Source organism: Dermacentor variabilis, chromosome 3 (assembly GCF_050947875.1).
Source record: "Dermacentor variabilis isolate Ectoservices chromosome 3, ASM5094787v1, whole genome shotgun sequence".
Lineage (NCBI taxonomy): Eukaryota > Metazoa > Arthropoda > Arachnida > Ixodida > Ixodidae > Dermacentor > Dermacentor variabilis.
The window spans coordinates 158,762,766-158,783,620 of NC_134570.1; the positions used below are offsets into that span (position 1 = coordinate 158,762,766).

Genomic DNA, 20,855 nt, shown 5'->3' on the forward strand with positions numbered 1-20,855 from the left:
AAGACGCTGCCATAACCGTCAGCAACAGGGAGCTGGGAAACCAGCGAGGAGCGTAAGAAAAAATTTTGCTCGTCGTAATTACAAGTTTCGACTATCTGCCGTCTACAGTACCGCCGTTGGGCGCGTAATACAAGCCGTGTGCCCGCTGCCAGCCACGACGCAGCAGCGTACGTGATGCCAGCGCCCACGCTTCGGCTTTTGGAAACTATTAGAAGCAGAGCGGCAAGTACGTTTTCTGTTCATTTGGCTGACCTTCTCCAGTAAATTCCTTTGTATTGATAGTAATCCGCAGATAATTATGGGCGTCAGGTCGTCGCGGGCCGATCACAGTGATAACGCACGTAGATAAACCAACAGAAACGAAATATAATTGTTACACAATCCCAGCCATGGTCAGCCCCTAATTTCAATAGACCAGAGCAACTACGTGCGATATTAAGCCTTACGTTTCCTTGCAGGACCATCTCCTTGGTGCCGGCATCGTAGCAAGTTGCCTTGGTGTCGTCCCTCGAATGTTCTGGAGGACAAAGGAGAGGGTTGCAAGTAAACGAAAGCTCCAATGCATTCAAATTAAACGCCGGGCAACGGCGTGGTAGCCGAGGTGGGTAGGCCAAGCGGGCTCGCAATAATAATACGGTATGCCTAATGTTTGTCTGAAAACATTTCGCAGAAATAGACGGGCCACATTAGCAGGCGCGCGCGCGCGCGCACACACACACACACACACACACACACACACACACACACACGCACACACACACACACACACACACACACACACACACACACACACACACACACACGCACACACGCACACACGCACACACACGCACACGCACACACACGGACACGCACACACACGGACACGCACACACACGCACACGCACACACGCACACGCCCACACAACACGCACGCGCGCACGCACACACACACACACACACACACACACACACACACACACACACACACACACACACACACACACACACACACACACACACACACACACACACACACACACACACACACACACACACACACACACACACACACACACTAGGAGGAGGAGTAGAAGGAGGCAGAAGAGAAGAAGGCGTGTACTTCGTGTTCGGCTTTGTTGGAATCACCGTCGTATATAGAGTAACACGTGATCATGAAGACATCTTCGCAGGACAGTGCGGACACTCAACTAGTCTTTCACAGTCTCTACATTGGAAGGGTCGCGCCATGACGTAACCAGTCGGAACGCGAAAGAAAGAGACATCCTAAGAATCGCACATTGATTCTTGAACCGTAGTTTCTTTCTTTTCTTTAAGTATATAAGTAGGCATTAGAGAAGAAACCTGTACTCTACACTCTTAAACAAATGTACACCCTTTGGGAAATATATTTGCCACACAGCAATCATAGTAATCTGTCTTGCTTCCGTTTCCTTTCTCGAAAATGCTGCGCCCGCTACTTTGCTGTTGAAAAGGCTCGGTCGTGCTGATAACGCGCATGCCGTTTCTGACTTGGAAGTACCAGGCTCGCAGCGTTAAAGAAAGGAAATGCGGACGAGGCAGATGATGATTATTGTTGTGCGACAAGATACGATCGAAAGGGCGCATTTTGCTTAAGAGTCTAAAAACAGTTTACACGCTTTGGGCACTATCTGTGTCCCACCACAATAATCGCCGTCTATCTCGCGTACCTTCCCTTATTTAACGCTGCGCACATGGTATTTTCAGGTAACCAAAGGCATGCGCGTTATCAGCGTGACGTAGCATTCTTCATAGAAAAGTACACTCTTAGGCAAAGTTACACCCTTTGGAGTGCCCCTTCTGCCACACAACGATAATCGTCATCTGCCTTGATGCGTTTCCTTTGTTTAACGCTGCGAGCCCGGTACTTTCCAGTAACGAACGGCATACGCGTCATCAGCATGACATAGCATTCCCGACAGGAAAGTAGCGGGCGCGGCGTTTTCAAGAAAGGAAACGCATCAAGGCAGATAACGATTATTGTTGTGTGGCAAAAGGGGCACTCCAAAGGGTGTAACTTTGCCAACGAGTGTTGCAAGCACAGGGTTTTTACGAGATGTAATGGAAGCAAGCCAGGTGACGATTATTGTTCGGGGTCAATGATACATCCCAGATGGTATAAAAGGCTTAGTTTACACTTAGAAAAATTTACTCCCTTTGGGGATTATCTAGTCCCACAAAAATAATTGTCATCCGTCTTGCCCGCGTTTCCTTTCTTTAACGCGGCGAGCCCGGTACTTTCCAGTAACGAACGGCATGCGCGTTATCAGCATGACATAGCATTCCCGACAGGAAAGCAGCGGGCTCGGCGTTTTCAAGAAAGGAAACGCAAGCAAGGCAGGTGAGGATTATCGTGGTGGGAAAAATATACACCCCAAAGGGTGCAGCCGTTTTAAGAGTGTACACTATTAAACAAATTGTACACCCTTTGGGTCGTATCTTGCCACACAACGATAATCGTCATCTGTCTTGCTTCCGTTTCCTTTCTTGAAAACGCCGAGCCCGCTACTTTCCTGTCGGGAATGCTGCCATGCTGATAACGCGCACGCCGTTCGTTACTGGAAAGTACCGGGCTCGCCGCGTTAAAGAAAAGAAATGCGGACAAGACAGATGACGATTATTGTTAATTGTGTGGCAAGATACGACACAAAGGGTGTAATTTTGTTTAAGAGTGCACCGTCATGATCAAATAAGAAAGGAAAGAAAAGGCACATTGCGCGAATGGTCACCTTCGATCTCGTTCCTGGGCGGCTTTACCGAGCCGTGGTCAGATTCGATGAAGTACGTCGTGAAGCCCAGAGCCGCGAGATCGGCCCTAAAGACGACTTCGTTGTCGGCTTTGCTGAACCTTTCCGGTAGAGTTGTCACGCCCGCCGGTATATTTGTGATCTATAAACATAGGTAAAGGAAATTGTAGCTTAGAAGAAGCTTCGAATTACCGCGCATGGTTCTTCCTGGAACAAGCGGTATTCGAAAAGGCAACGAATGTTCTCATGGTGGTAGTACGCACTCTGAGTATGCAGAATCTAGGAGGAAAAGAGTACAAACAAGCATGCAATTTGCTCATCAAACATATTATCCTTGTTCTTTAAGAAACAAAGCTCTCGACAAGAAGTATTTCGATGTTTGCGCGTCCATGTCCTAGAAAATGACATGGTCTCTCTTTAGAATTCAAGGCACCATAGCCAAGAGAGAGAGAGAGAGAGAGAGAGAGAGAGAGAGAGAGAGAGAGAGAGAGAGAGAAAAGTTTATTGAGAGCTGAAGGTTTAAGCTCTGCTATACGCAGGGCTTGCTGCTTTAGATGAGGGGCTTGAATTACCACGGAGGAAAATAAAAATAAAATTAGGAATAAAAAATCTGATGAAGCTTAGATGATTAGCGGAAAGGTCCAAGAATGTTTATAAGTTCTGACTGGCATTAAGCATTGTATGGCTTGAGATTTCGTGTGGCTTCCACCAGTAGCGTTCTTTTTTAAGAGATTGGGCAACTCAGTTTGGCGCTGTGCTCCTAATTCAAGCTACGTGGTGATATCAAATATATGCAGCATCATTGCCACCGCTATGCCCCATACGTGATTAGCAGTGAAGGCTTTACCTACAATGATTAAGACAGACTAGTGATTTACTAATAGGAAAGTCCTATGTACTTAATGAAGGCAAATGACTTTCGCGTTTAATTAAGTAATAGCAGCAAATAGTACTCATTTGCTTTTACAAACCTCCACATAGTCTTTCGCAGTGGAGCCACATTCCATTTGAGACAGAATGCAAAAAAGTTCGTGTAGCGAGTGGAGGGTGGACGCTGAAGAACGCCAGGTTTTCTAAAATTAAATTCTGAGGTCACCGTAACGCTAACCTCGATTGGCCAGTTGCGAACGTTTGACTGACGTGATAATCAAGGCTGGCATTATAAGCCTTACACAATAAGGCAAAACAAGCCTGCGCGTTTTGGCGTATTAGTTTAAAGGTGCATTAGAAAGTACCCCCAAGTCAGTTTAGGCTCGAGAAAAGGTTTTTTCAGGACCCCTCACTCATTTGTGGAAATGGGTTGGTTACTATAAGCATATATATATATATATATATATATATATATATATATATATATAAGATCAAACTGCTCACTCTTGTATTGCGGGCCCGAACTGCGGCACCCAATCAGACATCGCGTGTCTTGGCCAGATGTTGCTGAGAACAGTTTTGAAGGCCTGCTAGCTTTCTTTAGTTTCTTTAAAATGCAATGTAATGCTCCACGTGGGATGCAACCAGGCGCTATCATAGTTCAAGTTGTCGCGGGACACTCGTTCGGAAGCATCAAGATGGCGTCAACGACCGTCTTTCTTGTCTCTTTTTTTGTCGAACTGAGACTCCATTGACCACAAGACTGACTTTGTTAAATTGAAAATGCGCACTCCCGCTTACCCAAATATTGTTACGAGTAGAGATATCAATGAAAGTGTTCTTACAAACTATTTACCGAGTACTAGAAGATAGTAAAGATGGCAGACAGTTTCTCTTCAAGCCTCTCCTTCGTTTTCTTTATCCCAACGAACAACGTCATTCTTTTAACGATGGCAGTACCGTGACAATACTCCTCGCTATAGTGTTCTTGAGTAAGCGTTGGCTGGCCCCCTACCATCCCACGCTATTTTGTGACATTCGGGCATTCAAGCCATTACGGCAGGAGGTCCCCAACTCGCTTCCATCGCTCGCGCTGAACCTGCTGAGAGCAACCATTCAGCAAATTTCCGCACACACAACACCGCTGCTAGCGGGAGTCCTCTTCGCATTACTGTTTTAAGCCATGACGACGGGCAGCATCCTTGTCGATAAATTTCTCCACCATGACTGCTTTGTCGAGCATCTGATAATACTGCGACAGATCCTACGTAGCATAAAAGAGTGTATTTACAATCTTTATACAGGGCTGTCAAAGAAGGAACAATATGCCAACCGGCAGGCAGCTCACATAGCAGTTGCCTGTCAACTTCGCATTACTCGCGGCGCCAGTCACTGCTGCATCGCCATCGCGTTGATGCACAAACCCCTCGTAACACAATGACATGTTAGTACCATTCTATGGGGGCGCCTGAGACGAAGACGTCCCATGGCGCCGGATCATAGTTGAAGCACAAGCAATCTGCAAGTGGTACGAGAGGGCATAAAGAAAATTGCGCAGAGGTGCGCTGACGGCGTGCTCAACGTACCTCCGCAGGCACCTCCGAGCGAGTGCCGTCGAGGACTCGCCAACCGTCGCCTACTACTGGTACTCTGAGGTGGACGTGGAAGGGCGCCGCTTGTTGGTTGTACACTACGACGGAAAACTGGCAAACAAGAAAACAAAATCAGAAAAGTTCCAGTGGGCAGGGAAAGAGTCGCAGTTTCACTTGAAAGGCATAGTTTTGATAGCGATAGCAACGCATCAGACAAACGTGAAGCAAGGCAGGGAAATTTCGCTCACTAACTAAACAAGTCAGGCGTCTCGCGCCCAAGGCCACACATGAAGAGAGTTCACTCGATCACCGCGAACGCTCAATGACAGAACGCTGTCGTGGCGAGCGATGTCCGCGTGGAGCGCGAGCGTGCTTAATCTCAAAGCGAGCGTTCCGTGCTGCACCTCCCTCCACCATTTCAACTGTGCCGCGTCTCCACGATCAGCAGGTCACGTGACTTTCCACGCATGGGTACGCGGGAAGACGTCATGCACGAAGCTAACACGGCGACTAACAGTTGTCGCTGCTTGACCTATACGTCATGCTTGCCGTCGCACCCGCAGCAGATCACGTGACGGGCGAGCGTCAAGGGTTGGGCCGCGCACACGCCTCGCACCCGGAACAGCACGACAGCACCGACGGCGACTGCTAAAATGCGTCAGTGTGGTCCTTACCGTATAACGGCTGCCGTAATAAATATTGCGTCGTGAGTAAGGGTGGAGTATGCGTTAAAATGAGGTCAGTTTCGAAAATGCGCACCGAAAAACACGGCATCAATTGGAGCCTGGAGCTCTGAACACAACCTTCAGAAGGCGTTTGCTTCGTAGAAGCTATTGTTAAATATCCAACGTGTCCATTATAAAAGAAACCGCTGTTAGGACTGGCTGGTGACATTTTTAAAACGAATATTTAGCACGTAAGAATGCCTTTCGCGATACCCGCCCTGATACTCGGATTTACAAAAGAACTATTATTTGGTGAGAATTACTTTGGGCACCTGGTCCCTGAGGTTCCTACTTTCTCATAAGGAAAGAACTGCAGTGGTCTGTTCATTCTTTTCTATTTATCTGTAGTCATGCTGCACCCTGCTGCACTCATTTGATTAAGAGTTCTTATAAATTCCGTTGTCTTAAATTAAGAAATATGAATTGCTAAGGCGGTAGACATCTAGACCACAAATCGCAAAGTTCCGTTTAAGAAAGTTTACGAAACAGCATATGTAACAGAATTTACGATTGGCTGCGATGAAGTCATATGTTGACGAAACGAAAATCGCATATAACGCCCACTTGGACATCTCAATCCCCAAAATTTGCTACGAGGTACACAATTCGTAGCACAATTTCGCCGCGCATTCAGCATGCAGATATCTCGACACTCGTGCTTAGCCTAAGAACTACCGTTAAATGAGCGCGTGAGTTCATTGCTGTCGGGCTTGGGCTCTCCGACACGTGCGCTAGTGCAATTAATTAGAAAACAGAGATTATTGTAGAAGCCTATTTATTAGCTGCTAGAACATCGCGATCTGCTATGCTAGTAATGACCGACCCTTCATGTAATCCACCGGAAGAGGCTAAAAGGCGCCGCCTGGCAAAACTACTTTGTTCACCCTGCTCGCAGTAAGAACACCATGCACTATATGCCAACAAGGCATCTTCTTGAACACCTTCACGCGCGCCTACGTTATGGCGTGATGGTTACTTTTATTTTCTGTGCAGGCGTCGGACAGCTGTGAAGTGCAAGTGCCACGAAGCCCCGTTACACACACGCACTGACCTGCTTGGACGTTTCCGTGATGTCACAGGCGCTAATATTCAAAGTGTGGCAGCGAACGAGTTCCGGGACCTTCGACTGTGGGTGTAGGCCCAAGAGTTTCTCGAAAGCGTAGTTCGTGTATTTCTGAAAGCAAAAAAGAAAACGAGAACGGGTATTGACACCTAATTCACATCTACATCCCAGCTAAACTATAAACGCGTACAAACAGATGCTAACTTACGTCACTCGCCTTGAGGCCAATCGCAATGTGCTTTACGTAGTCATTGGCCACGGCCTGCTTGGCGGTACCCCTAAAATAAGTTTAGAAGATGAAAGAAACAGCAAAAAGACGCAAAGCGGGTTAAATGAACGGAACGAGCAAGGAAGGAAGGGAACACTGGCACAAGCAACGCCCAACGTCCACCTGTAGCCGATAAGCGACACGAGCTTTATGCCATCAAAAGCTGCTTAACTAAAGGCTGGTGCAGCGTCATTGTGACGTCGACGAATCATGGCCGCAGGCTGCATGGGCGCCTGTGCAATACGACCGTTCATTAGCTGGGAGGCGACCTCTACAGCGACGATGTGGGGCTTTACTGACACGGAGCATGAGCAGTGCATTCATGAAATACGGCAGCCATGGGATGGGGCGCGACGAGACCCAGGCACGTAACAAGGCTGTCTCATCCGCTGCAGGCCGAAGAGAGGCCGAATCACTCAACCGCAGGATTTGATTCAGGAACGCCGAATCTTGGTAGCTTGTAAAGACTAACTCAAATATAAATTTATACTTACGTTATTGCGTCATGGTGCTGACCGACGGCCAAGGCTTCGCCTGTAACGGAACAGAAGCAAGCCTTTGGCTTAATTGTCTTTTCCGTAACAAGCATCGTGTCACTTGAGGAGGATGAAATGGCTATTTGTCTACCATGTGATGACATCACGAACAGACTCAATTGCAGTTTCTTGTGCGCAGCCAACGTTTATGTTATTTACTATATAATTCGCAAAACCCTGCCGCATGGACAAACGTGTTTATGCTCGTGTAGGCAGATTACACCCGCTGCAACAAAACAAGGGCGTGTTTGAAATCGCCCAACAGGAGCAATCAGAACTGCGCTAGAATCCATCTGGTGAACGTTCGCGGAGGCTTTGTCATTGTCGCCGAGACAGACACGAGCCATCGCAAGAGCACTTACAGAGGCTTTCAGGAAGTGTACCTGCCGGTTCAGTGAGCAACCTGAAATGACACACCTGAAGGTCGCCAAAGTGCTTGGCGGAAGGACAGGGGAAAAGGACGGGTTGAGGGGGGGGGGGGGGGCTACGCTTTGGAATACATGCGAACACCTGTAAGGTGCAGAAATTCTTTCGTGACACAACAGCTGGATCAATTTGAACGAAATATGTTGCATTTGCACGAGAAACTGAAATTCCTGCAGCTGTAGGAAGCAGAATTATGAATGAGGGTCTTCGAGAAAATTCAAGCGCGAAGTTTACAAGTCGGTAAGTGTGCACCAGGAACATATATTCAAGTTTTGTAAACTGCATCTGTTGGAGTATCTAAAGCCAGCAAATTTGATATATTAGTTAGGAGCTTACACGAAATTCTTACAATGTTTAAGAGGGATTTGCAAAAGTTGTAGTCATATCTAAGTAGTAGATTTATATAATACAGTGTATAATACACCAATGTTGACTGCTTTAGATGACGTGATAGGTGCAGTTCGCAAAATTATAATACCATTAGTACTTATTACTGACTTTTTTTTATTGCGATAAAGGCTTGCCCTTAAGGCATAATTCTTGGAGCGCATATGTGTATTATATGTGTGCTGTGAGGCCTGTGTTGTGTATGAATTGAAGCAGTGTTTTGTGGTATCTGTTGTCATGTATCCAGCGGTCATAGCTGGTTGTCACACTGTAGCGGAGGCCGGCTTGCAGTAGGAGACGCGAGCGTTCCGATTGTAAACCCGTACATGTCCATATTAGGTGGTATTCATCTGATTCCACCACAGGAACGGAGCAGTATGGACACGTAGCACCCAGTGGTAAATTACTGACTTAAACAGTTCAAAACTCGGAACTAGCGTCGTTTTCTTTAATTTTCTGGAATTTCTGAATGAGAAAAATTGACAGCCTCAAGAAGAAACATTGATATCGATCGTCATTAGATTTGAGCCCTTTCTTTTAAATGCAGCAACGCAAATCAAATTCGGTTCAGTGAACGCCGAGCAAAGAGGTTTCACCTTTCTTGTGTATTGCAAGTAGGGGTGTACTAATATTCAAAATTTCGAACTGGAATCGAATAGTCCTTGACTCAAATAGTGCTCAAAATTGTCTAATATCCGTTTCTGTTGCAATATCAGAGATAACAGAAGTTATTAAAGTCTCAAGGGAGAGATACTGGTGCCGAGGGAGGACTCTTCCGAATGATTCGGCTGAGGGAGAGAAGCGGCTGCTGCGCAGGGCACCAGTTCCCGAGCGAACGCACGGGGCAGATCACTTCTACTTAATATGTATTCGACGCCATCCAGAAGAATACCTCGCTTTTAGGGAGCCTATGTATGAATACGGCGTCTCGATATAGGCAAAGCAGTTATTTCACCAGACTCATCATTAGATCCCTCTTACCTTGAGAACATCATACCAGTGCTGCATACCATGCACACTCGTATCCTCCGACCAACACAGCACTCAACGTGCATCTGGTGAAGTGCAGTTTCCTGGCTTTATTTCTGGGATAGTCATGACCGGTCAGATGAATGAAAGCAGTTCTTTCTCATTTAGAAGCTGCTCAGTAGACCGGCCGCAAAGTATGAATTCGAATCGCGTGCAGAAAATAACGTAAACACGCCTCAATTTCTCGCCAAACGCATTCTACTCAAAGCTTAAATTTCGCTCTCCTAAGAGATGAGAAAATATTGGATATCCAATTCGATATTCCGAGGTCATAAGAGCTATTCGAATTGATTCGGAAATTTCATTATTCGAACACCTCTAATTATAAGAGCTGCCGAGGTAAATATGCCTTTTAATAAAGGAATGATGCGCTCGAAGGTGTACATTAGTTGCAGTGAGAATATTTATGCACCGCCGGCTGTTTCGTTGAGTGATTCAGCGGAGAACAGAGATGGCCACCAGCACGTCTGCAGAAATAGAACAGATGGGACTACATATAAGCCGATTTGTTATATGAATGCTGTAAGGAGGGAGGGGAGGTGTATGAGGCTATTCGGCACGCCATGATAAGCAAAGTCCGGCGGTGCTCCCAAAGAAATCTTCCTTTTAAAACACGCAGCAGGTACCTTACGCTTTGCCGTTTCTGTCTTCCTACTAGTATAATGTTGCTTTGGAGGAAGTTTTCAAAACAACAGGCTGCACAACCTAGACTCCTCTCGACGCCTTTGCATTCCAGCTGGACTCTGTCGTCGCGAAGCTACCCTGCTTTGTCGAATATGGCTAGGGGTAGCCTTCACCAAGTCTTTTGCTTTCCGAATCGGATGGGCCGATGATGCCTCGTGTGATGACTGTGGTAACGAGGAGACTCTTCAACACCTTCTCTGTGACTGTCCTCTCTACAATTTATAGAGGCGATCGCTCGTAATCGCGATAGCGCGCTTTGACCGAAGACCTCTAACAGAGGAAATTATTTTAATATGCCGCCATCACAAGGGAGGGGGGGGGGGGGCATCGCAGCGGAGGGCGACGAGGGCACTGTTGCAGTTTTTAAAGGAAAGAGACTTGGACAAGCGACTGTAGCCGAACAGATGTGTATAGCGCTGCAAGTTCTACTGTGCTGTACGTTGACAGTATGCGGCGACAGTGACCGACTGTGATTGTATGTCTATACTCCTTTCTTTCTTTATATCTACTTTGTTATCGCTTTACCTCCACCTCCCCTCTCTCCCCAGCGTAGGGTAGCAAACCGGTTCTTCACGTCTGGTTAACCTTCCTGCCTTTCCCCTTTCCTCTGTCTCTCTCTCTGCTCTGGTGTACCGTGCGAAAGAGCGGAAAGTGAAGGCAATGCATTCTCCCGTGCAGGGCCATCCGAAACTCACGATCGCTGGTAGCCGCCGCACAGTATACGTCCTTCCAAGTGGCCGCTTAGCCTGAGGTAACTGGTATTAAAGCTCTTTCCACATGTTACATATCCGTTTGTTCGGAATCAGGTCTACTTAGTGAATATTCATTCGTTTATATTCTTACCCGAGGGCCCGATTGGCCATTACGTAGAGAGGGATTGAAGCAAATACAAACGCGCAATCTCAAACATGAGAATCTCCTTATCAGTTACCTTTATTTCTGCACAAGTACTTCACGATACGCAAAGTATACGTTGAACTCTTTCTGATTAGAAAGTGCGATTTTAGAGTCAGCAGCACTTACGTAATGTTTACGCAATTAGTACTTACGTAATACGTCAAGAGAGGCCTCCGTGACTTCCCTGGGGCCAGCCAGAACACCCAGTTGCTTGGCTGCCTGAAATAACGTTTCGTTAGTGCAATCGCTTCGCTGCGAAAAATTATCGTTGGGGCATAATTCAGCAGCAGCAATGACTACATTGGGCGTATGACTTCTTTTTTATTTATTTCTTTTAGAATTGAGTTACAACTCTTGTTAGTGTTTGAGGCTGGATTCTAGCGAAGAATGGATGAATCGAAGGTTGTGTGTCTTAGGGAAGAAAAAGCTATTATATAATTGAAGACGAGGAGGAGGAGGATGAAGCATGTTATGTTTGTTGTACTTTGCATCGATTATATATAACCTATTTGTCGCCAAGGCATTGCGCAGGCCACAAGATGACAATAAATAAAGAAAAGAACGACGCCTTACATCTAAGGCAATCACATATGTACCGTTATTGATTACGCTCGGTATTCTGTACTCCCTCTCAGTCTGCTGCATTCACTATAAAGGTGTTTGTACAAAATGCAGCTGGAAAATGCTCGCCTATAGCCGGCCGTTATACTTTTGGTCGATCTCTCCGTTACTTGAAATACGTTCGTACGCAACTGTTTGGAATTGCCTCTGTCAGAGACATCATGCCATCTCAACTTGAGAAGAAGCTTTAACTCAAGCCCAACTCTAATTTCCACATTCACATACACGTAAAAAGAAGAAAAGGTTTTATCAGACAACCGCTTGTCTGACTTAAATGAAATATGTTGTATTTGAAACAGAAATTCAAACTCTAGAAAGATCAATTTTGATTTACCGCTTTGGATATTTTTGAAGAAAATTGTCCAAAATTGGTAAGTCTGAAACTAATAGAAGGACGAAGTTTACAAGTTTGTAACTGTGCACCAAACACAGATACAGCAGTTAAATATAGGAAACTGCCCTGCGATTGTTCCACAACCTTGGGTACAATGCATTTATGGGTTCACCTGTATAGATTTATCTAATCATTGTATTTGTGGCTTCAGACGTTCTTGTGATGGTACTCATTACGCGTTATCTTCCTAAATTGCAAACGATCCTAGCCGTTTACACACAGCAGGAAAATTAGCATCTGCTCGTAACAGCTGCAAATTTTTGCGCTTGTAAAGCAATGTTTTGATCAATTTGTAAAGTCGCAAAACCCTTTGAGGCCAGAAGGACGAAGTTTAGGCTAATCCATGTAGTAGTCGTCATTCACCCCATGCTGACTGAATTCCCATGCTTGAAACTCCCGTAGACACTAGCGCCGGACTTCAGCCTAATGATATTTGTCAGAAACTATATGGTCGGGCCGTGGCCTCTGAGACAGCTGGCTGAGGCGCGCGTCGTTGCGATCTCGAAGGTCCCGGTCTGACTCGGTCAAGCTTGCGCGCACCTGTAGCTGGTTGTTGGTGTATCGATCGAGGAACTTGAAGGCCGGCCGGCTGGTGAAGTATCCGGTCCAGTAGGCGTGGGGATCGCTGGCGTACGGAAAGAAATCTTGCGTCTCGGTAGGCCAACCGACGCCTGACTCGTGCAGAGCCTTCAGGTAACACGAAGGTGTCGAGTACAACAGGTGCACCTTCGTGTCTTCTGACTAAAACGAGAGAGGCAGAGAGAGAGAGAGAGAGAGAGAGAGAGAGAGAGAGAGAGAACATGCTTTTATTAACGCTCTAATGCTCAAGAAAAGTTCCATATAAATGAAAATGAAAAATAGCTTGTTGATCTTTATTTCGTTTCATGGAGAGTACATTTGTGCAGGACAATCAGCAGGAAATTGTTATTTGAGCAAAAGCATATTAGTAAAGGAATGCATTATATATAATTGCATGTTCTTTTTTTTTCGAAACTACCAGTAACTTAAACTTCGCTCCAGTGTATCAGAAACGCCTACTATAGGCTTCGAGTTAAGTTTCCCGTGCTTGAGCCAGAATGTTGTGGTATGAAAGTTGGAATTGCATAAATGACACGTTAGGAATTACAGAGCTGAACCTCTCGTGTTGGTATACAGTGTCGTCCTCACGTCTCTATAGAATCTGGAGGAGGAGGAAACTGGATATTTAGAATAGAGGTTGAACAGCACGAATAAAACAAGGATACGAGGAAAGAAATACCACAGGCAAGCGCTGGTATTTATTTCCTCGTGAGTGAGTGAATAAACTTTTATTTGGTCCAGCAAAGCGCGATAAAACGCGCACCCGGCTAATCCCACGACGGGACTGACAGATCTAGTCTGCCGGCCCGATCGCGGGCGCGCTGGACGGCCAGGATTTGGTCCTCAAATACGGGACTTCGCAGGAGCGCGTCTCACTCTTCCTTGGTGAACTTCGCGCCCAGCGACCCGCACTCCCAGAGCATATGAGGCAACGTAGCTACCTCACCACAGGCCACGCAAGAACAATTCGGATAAATCTCGGGATATATGCTATTAAGGGACGCCGGATTTGGGTACGAGTTCGTTTGCAGAAGTCTTAGTTTGCAAGGTCAAATACGCCATGACGTATTCGACCTTGCAACTCGCCAGCTTCAGGTCGTGAGACAAGTGTGTAAGCCTCCTGTCAACTAACGCTCACACTCCCCGACCTTCGGCCTGCACGGAGACGGCACGATAACCAGAGAGGGATGCGGCAGAGACGAGGGTTTCCTGTAATGCTATTACTTGTGGTTTGTTACGTAGCGATCTTAAATATTGCTGCAAAGGAGCCCTCCTATTGGAGTACCCCCTGCAGTTTCCTCGTGTCCTTGTTTTATTCGCGCTGTTCAACCTCAGTTCTAAATATGAACCAACTAGCCCTCATCAAGATCTTACTAATGAAAACTGGATAGGGAAAGCGTGTTTGAAAGGGAAGTTGGTACTTTAAGATGGACTCCTCTATGATCTCACTGAATATGAAATTGACGAGGGTCCGAAGCATTGCACCGCAGTCTTCAAGCGTGAGTTGCTCGCGAATGAGGGCGCGAATGAAACGTGCAACCTCCTCTAAGTAGTCTTATAATGCGAGGCCCTCGCTTGACGCCCACTAATTGCCAATATTAAACCGGGTGTTTCGTTTTCTTTATCTCTTCTTCTTGTGTTACTTTTTTTTTGTTTTCGAGTTCGAAGATACTTCCGAAAAATCGCATGAGATCTAAGACGCAGTGAGGTCTGTTCAGAGAATTACATCTTTCAAGGTATCCATTTTCAAAATTTGCTCGCAGGTGCATCGACCTTCAAGTTAAGATTATCCGGAACCGCTACATAGGGTCTCTTTTGGAAATACTTTCAAGTGGATCACCAGCGTATTTCGTAGCATATTTTAGGAATGGACATGTCAAAAGCGCTGTCAGTCTGGTGACTACAGCAGGCGCCGATAACCCCTCTCCTAAGCCTCTCCTTTGCCACTTGTTCTTCGTATCATCTTGATCTATTACGCATAACGCATTCTGCCACTGTCAACGCCGGAGCGGCAGTTTGGCTGCATGACTAATTGCCTCGGCGATGCAGGCTGATAGCCAGGGGAGGGACGACTGTAAGATTGTGCATGGCCGTAGTGAACAAAGCACACGCAGAAGTACGCCTACTCGAGATCGTAGAGCTCATGATACCACTTATGCTGTCGTCTTTTGTCTTCGTCTTCTTGCACTGTTAAGAGAACCATACGGCCATAAAACTAGCCCCACTTTCAGATTACCAATTGTAATCGTAACAGCAATCAGTCTAAGATTGCAGGCCCGCGCTTCGCATTGTATTAAGACGGAACAACGGTAAAATACACGCCAGTGCTCGCCTTGACATAGCCGCAAGGACGAAGGGGAATAATAATGCAGGGCGGAGTAGGGTGGGAGCGCGGATAAGTTGATTTAGAAAGTTTCAACCGCGTTTCATACTTTAAAAGAATTGAAAGTAAGAGATTATTGGAAACATGTTTTGGACGATGCACTAAATTCCACTATACAGTGCTATCAAGGTTCGCAAGTATCTTCGTAGTATATGCCACAGAGGAAGCTTCACACACACATCACATAAGAGTATGTTCAAAAGTCCTTCAAATCAGCACACAATGTGGAAAGGCATTTGAGATGAATCGCGCCGCTTACACCGGCAGGTCCCGTAATCTAATCCCAATTTGAAAGTACATTCAAACCTTGTGCTGAAAAGTTTATATTCAAACAAAAGAACGACAAATTGCCACGTGCCTAGAGATCCGTCTGCCTGCAGTTACGTTATAAGATGAAGTATGTGAGTACAACCAAGGTGTGTTCATGCTTTTTCGCAATCACGCTGCTTACCCTGAGGTTAGTGTGATGGATGAGCTTGTCCAAGTTGGTGAACCAATGTCCGGCACTCTGGTAGTTGAAGTCATTGCCCATAGTAACAGGGATATTGTTCGCCTTGTAGAAGCTTGCCTGCAATATTAGGTATTAAAAGAGACGAGAAAAGAAAATTCCAGTGCATGCCCACGCGGCGCAGGGTGCACGACATTATTTCAAAGCTATGTGTACGCTTTAAGCACCTATATTCAAACAGCTCGGTTAAATAATAAATGGAGTCTGTGCGTGACCAGCCCTCGCACACTGTTCGGCTAACACTCATCTATACGTATGCATGCGTCAGTAAATGAAACATAGTAAGAAACCGATAGAGCAACACTCTCCTCAACCGTTTAGCTGCCAGGGACCTCTTGAACAGTTCGCGCGTCGCTCACCTAGAGCCTCATCGCGTGCACTGTTCGTTTTTTATTCTTTCTTTTTTCTTTTAGTGAAAACATGTACACAGGGACAGAGACGTATAGTGGTCAGAACGATCACAAAGTCGGATGCTTGCAGCTCTGGGGATTGTATTTCTGCCCTTCTCACGCTCCTCATAGCGTGCCGTAAATGCTGAAAAAATAGCCTGAAGGCGCCAGATAACATCAACGCCAACTCTGTTTCTTATTGTGCAGTTAACTTTGCTGAACTCGGGGGCGACGATGTCTGCTTCCTTCTCCAACGAAGGGGAAAATGTTCCGTTCAGTATATACCGCAAATGAGCTAAACGATATTAAGTGATAATTAAGCGCTAAAGAAGTGGTCACATCCAGCCGAGCTTGTTCAGCATCGATAAAGCTGCGCAACAACGACAGATCTGGGCGACGCAGACCAGCTGCAGTCGCTCAGTGGCAACAGTGTTGCGCTGCTGAGCCCGAGGTCGCGAGTTCGTCTCCCGGCCACAGCACCCATACTTCAATGAGGCAAGAATGCGGAAAAGTGGGCCTATCAGAGACTAAGATCCGGTTCGAGAAACCCAGATGCTCGAAACTGATCTGGAACCCTCGACTACGGCTTTTTCTCATAGTCCTTATGTTGAGTTTGTACGTCAACGAACCAGCCGACAAACAGACCATCGAAAATGACTTATTTGTAAGACAAATAATTCTGGCAAAATTTTTTACTCTGGAGAGGCAATACGTACTCACAATACACTTCTCGAAGAGTTGTGCAGGCCAGCGAATTTCGGTTTGAAAAACACTGAGCTGTGGCATATAGGCACCTTGCGCTGAAGCTTTCGACAGTTGACAGCCGATCCGTAGCACACAGCATGACAAGCAACGGAATCAAAACGGGATGTACGTGACAAACAGTCGCTGTGACATCTCCGCTCGCTGTTACCACGAGCAAAGATTTAACGTTATCATGGCCCTAGATATGAAAGGGGCCTTCGACAACGTTAGCCACGAAGCCATCATGGAAGGACTGAACAACGCCAACTGCGGCAAGAGAATGCACGACTACGTGAGGGCCTTTCTGACCAAACGCACGGCAACGGTGGGATTGGGGGATCTGCGAAGTGACGTCTTTACCACCCCACGCAAAGGCACGCCGCAGGGCTCCGTGATCTCACCAATACTCTTCAACATCGCCATGATCGGATTGGCTCGAAGACTCAGCGAGATTGATGGCATCCAGCATGCAATATATGCTGGCGACATCACGGTCTGGGTGAATCGAGGCTCCCTAGGACAGAAGCAAGAAAAACTGCAGGAAGTAGCCAAGTGCGTGGAAGAATATGTCAGAGAAAGGGGTCTGGCGTGCTCCACCAAAAAATCAGAAATCCTGACAGTGGGAAGAAACCCCACCAAGGAAGAGCTAATAGTAAAACTAGAGGGACAAAACATACCTGAAAGGAGCATGATACGCATCCTAGGCATGTGGATTCAAGGAAGCAAGAAATGCAGCCACGCAATCAGCTTACTCAAAAAATCGGTAGAACAAGTAAGCCGAATGATAACGAGGGTATCTCAAAGAAGAAGCGGAATGAGAGGAGACACAATCAAGATGGTCAGAAGTCTGGTGGTCAGCAGAGTCACGTACTCGATCCCGTACCACAACATGACCAAGCAGGAAAAAGAACAGACGGACACGCTACTAAGGTAAGCGTATAAGACGGCGCTACATCTGCCAAGAAACACGCCCAACGATAAGCTGTTACAGATGGGCTTAAGCAACACCTTCGAAGAACTCGCGGAAGCTCAGCTCAATGCACAGATCGCCAGGCTCCAGCAGACTGCCACCGGCCGCAAGCTCCTAAAAAGAATAGGGCATAACACAGACGGAATAGAGGATCGGGCAGCTAGCATCCCAGACAGCGTTCGTCAAACACTGGAGATTAGCCCCGTACCGAGAAACATGGACCCGAATCTCCACGCCGTCAGAAGGCAGGCACGAGCAGCTTACGTGCAAGTAAACCTAGCCACACTAGAAAACACAGTATGCACAGACGTAGGCGTATGCCCATGGGACCGCAACACTAGAATGTTTAGAGTCGCGGCAGCAGTGGTAGACCACTCGGGAGAACAAGTTAGCTGCGCGACCATGAGAAACTGCACGGTAACGGAGGGGGAAGAAGTCCCCGTAGCGCTAGCGGCGGCTGAAGGTTACCGCAGGAACAAATCTCTGATAATTCTAACACACTCCAAAGCAACATGCAAGAACTACATACAATGCAGTGTTAGGAAGCACTGATAATCCTCCTCGAAATAGAGCATCCTAACAAAAACATAAAACATAGGATCTTCTGGATACCGGCACACACCGGGATAGAGGGCAACTCAAGGGTGGACCGCCTAGTTCGCGAACTCACGCACCGAGCAGGGCAGTCGGAAACCCTAGAGGCCCCCTTAACGGTGGAGCCGACGTATGCAGAAATAATTAACCACTACAGAGAAAGGAGACTAAAATACCCCCCACCACACACATCGCTCACACAACATGAGACAGTAAGCTGGCGAAGACTGCAAGCAGGTACGTTCTTCAACCTGCACACACTACACAAAATGTTCGCTACCCAGTACAGGGATACATGTCCGTGGTGCGGGGCGACCCCCACGTTATACCACATCACGTGGGAATGCAAGCGTAATTTCACATTCCATAAAGTAAATAACCCAAGTGCGGAACAATGGGAGGGTCTTCTCACCAGCAGCGAGCTCGCAGCCCAACGGGCAATTGTGCAACACGCCTGCGAGGCAGCAAGACTCAGCGGTGCCCTGGAATAGGGGCGCCGACCTTGTGAAACGGCCAGGACTCAAGACATGAAGACACCGGCCCACTGCCAATCTCTTTGAGATATAGAGCAATAAAGTTTTCCATTCCATTCCATTCCCCGATACTAAGGCAAGGTCGAAGTACACTTGTCCTGCACATAATGGGTATCCGTTTGTGATCGAGATTAGAAGCACGAACGTTCGTCAGGTTGAACCAGGCAAGGCTCGTAGCATAGCACTCGGACGAGCGATGCAGCTTGGGTCGTTGTCGTCCCATTTTTTTTTCTAATCATCAGAATCATTCTCGGCAACGCTGTCGTGATAAATGAAAGCGTCGCAGTGCCCTCTGTAGCCCGAGTACAAGGTACCTATGTCCACGCACGAAGATAGGTGACAGCGTACACTAAACCAGTGCGTGTCAAGAACACCGGAGCTTTCACAGCGGGGTGTACATACCGTTTTCCTTGTGTAGTTGAGGAAGTCGTTCACCCTACTTTGGACGTTGTACTCATCACTGTCAGGGTCGTCCTGCGAGAGGGAAGACAGCAACAATATTCAGCAATTTTCGTTCGCCTGGACGTACCAACAACTTTTTACTTAACTGCCGCATCACAATACCTGGCCGCAACTCGCAGAGCATACTGCCACGCACGCGTTGTTTTACATTTAACTCGACGTTTTAATCCCAGGATTCGCGTGGCTGCTGTCGTTAGGGTCCCTTGCCGAGTAAGCGCAGCGCGGCTGCGTGTCATAGGGTTGGCACAGCGTTCTCAGTGCATTGCAGCTTTCAGCACAGGCCCAGGTCGCGGGCGGAAAGGACGCGCACGTTTGTGCCACCACATGTGCTAAGCACGATAAAAGTCAGACGCGCGTTTGGGACGAAGTTCTCGCAAAGCCGCACGCCTCTTTCTCATGTCTGCGCTGGAGGGCAAGGTGCGACGGTGGCACAGAACTACGATCCCAGAGTTAAAAATAAATAAATAAATAAATAAATAAATAAATAAATAAATAAATAAATAAATAAATAAATAAACAATCAATAAATAAGTAGATAGAAGAACCCCGAGACAAACACAAAGAAATTGTGCTACACATCAGTTTAAGCTTACCTTACTTCGACAGACATACCCTATGGTTTCTGCACATTTTTTAGCTTTCTTGTTGGTGGTCGCTTTCACTGAGTTATCAGTGCAGGCATCATTTTATCACCCTCCCCAGAAGCAAAAGATTTGGAGAGAACATGGCGCCACACGATTGACGTCGAACGTGTTGGCCCAGCACGTGATCGTCACATCAGAGTGCGCGGTAGGTTTTAGTGCTCCCGCTCTGCAGCTCATAGAGTTCCCTGCAATAATTACTAGAGGGAACTCTGACGCTGCAATCGGTCAGCCACCATGGGAATGATGAGCAGTACACGGATTCGTCTGATCTTCATGCTTGTGGATTGAGACTTTCTTGAGGCTTTTCGTAATATATCCTTTATCTGCCTTCACTGTCCTAAATTTAAAGCAATGTAAACTTGCATAAATGCAAAAGGCCCTATGAACACGCGTGATTGCTATAGAGAGATAGAGACAGAGGGAGAGAGAGAAATAGACGACAGGAAAGGCAGGGAGGTTAACCAGACGCACGTCCCCTTTGCTACCCTGCACTGAAGGAAGGGGGTATGGGGATGAAGAGAGAGGGGGAGAGAGCACAGTTTAGCGCACAGTTGAAGGTTCGCACCGAGTCAACACACGGTTCCCAAGACCTGTCGACTGGAGGTATTGCAGGAGCGCTTTCGTGGCTTTCTGTGCCATCGACGCGTACGGCCAAGTTCCAAGGATCTTCATTACGGAGGTGGTCTAGAGTCCAGCTGGTTCAGTGCTCTCCGAAAAACTTCGCGCTTGACGTCTTATTGGGGACGGATACACGGGATGTGTTCAATCGTTTCTGTGCCTCCGCAAGAG

General features: G+C 46.9%; 1 protein-coding gene across 1 annotated transcript in view; it reads right to left on the minus strand.

Moving 5' to 3' along the window:
* The window catches only part of LOC142576459 (lysosomal alpha-mannosidase-like), an 86,109-nt gene that overhangs the window by 43,198 nt on the left and 22,056 nt on the right, over positions 1–20,855 (minus strand). Inside the window, exons 7-16 of the mRNA XM_075686598.1 lie at positions 19,363–19,434; positions 15,674–15,790; positions 12,801–13,001; positions 11,398–11,464; positions 7,781–7,820; positions 7,227–7,296; positions 7,007–7,129; positions 5,225–5,341; positions 2,751–2,910; positions 447–517 (exon numbers count right to left, since the gene is read on the minus strand). Coding sequence (XP_075542713.1) covers positions 447–517; positions 2,751–2,910; positions 5,225–5,341; positions 7,007–7,129; positions 7,227–7,296; positions 7,781–7,820; positions 11,398–11,464; positions 12,801–13,001; positions 15,674–15,790; positions 19,363–19,434 — 1,038 coding nt within the window. The remainder of the gene's footprint in view (positions 1–446; positions 518–2,750; positions 2,911–5,224; positions 5,342–7,006; positions 7,130–7,226; positions 7,297–7,780; positions 7,821–11,397; positions 11,465–12,800; positions 13,002–15,673; positions 15,791–19,362; positions 19,435–20,855) is intronic.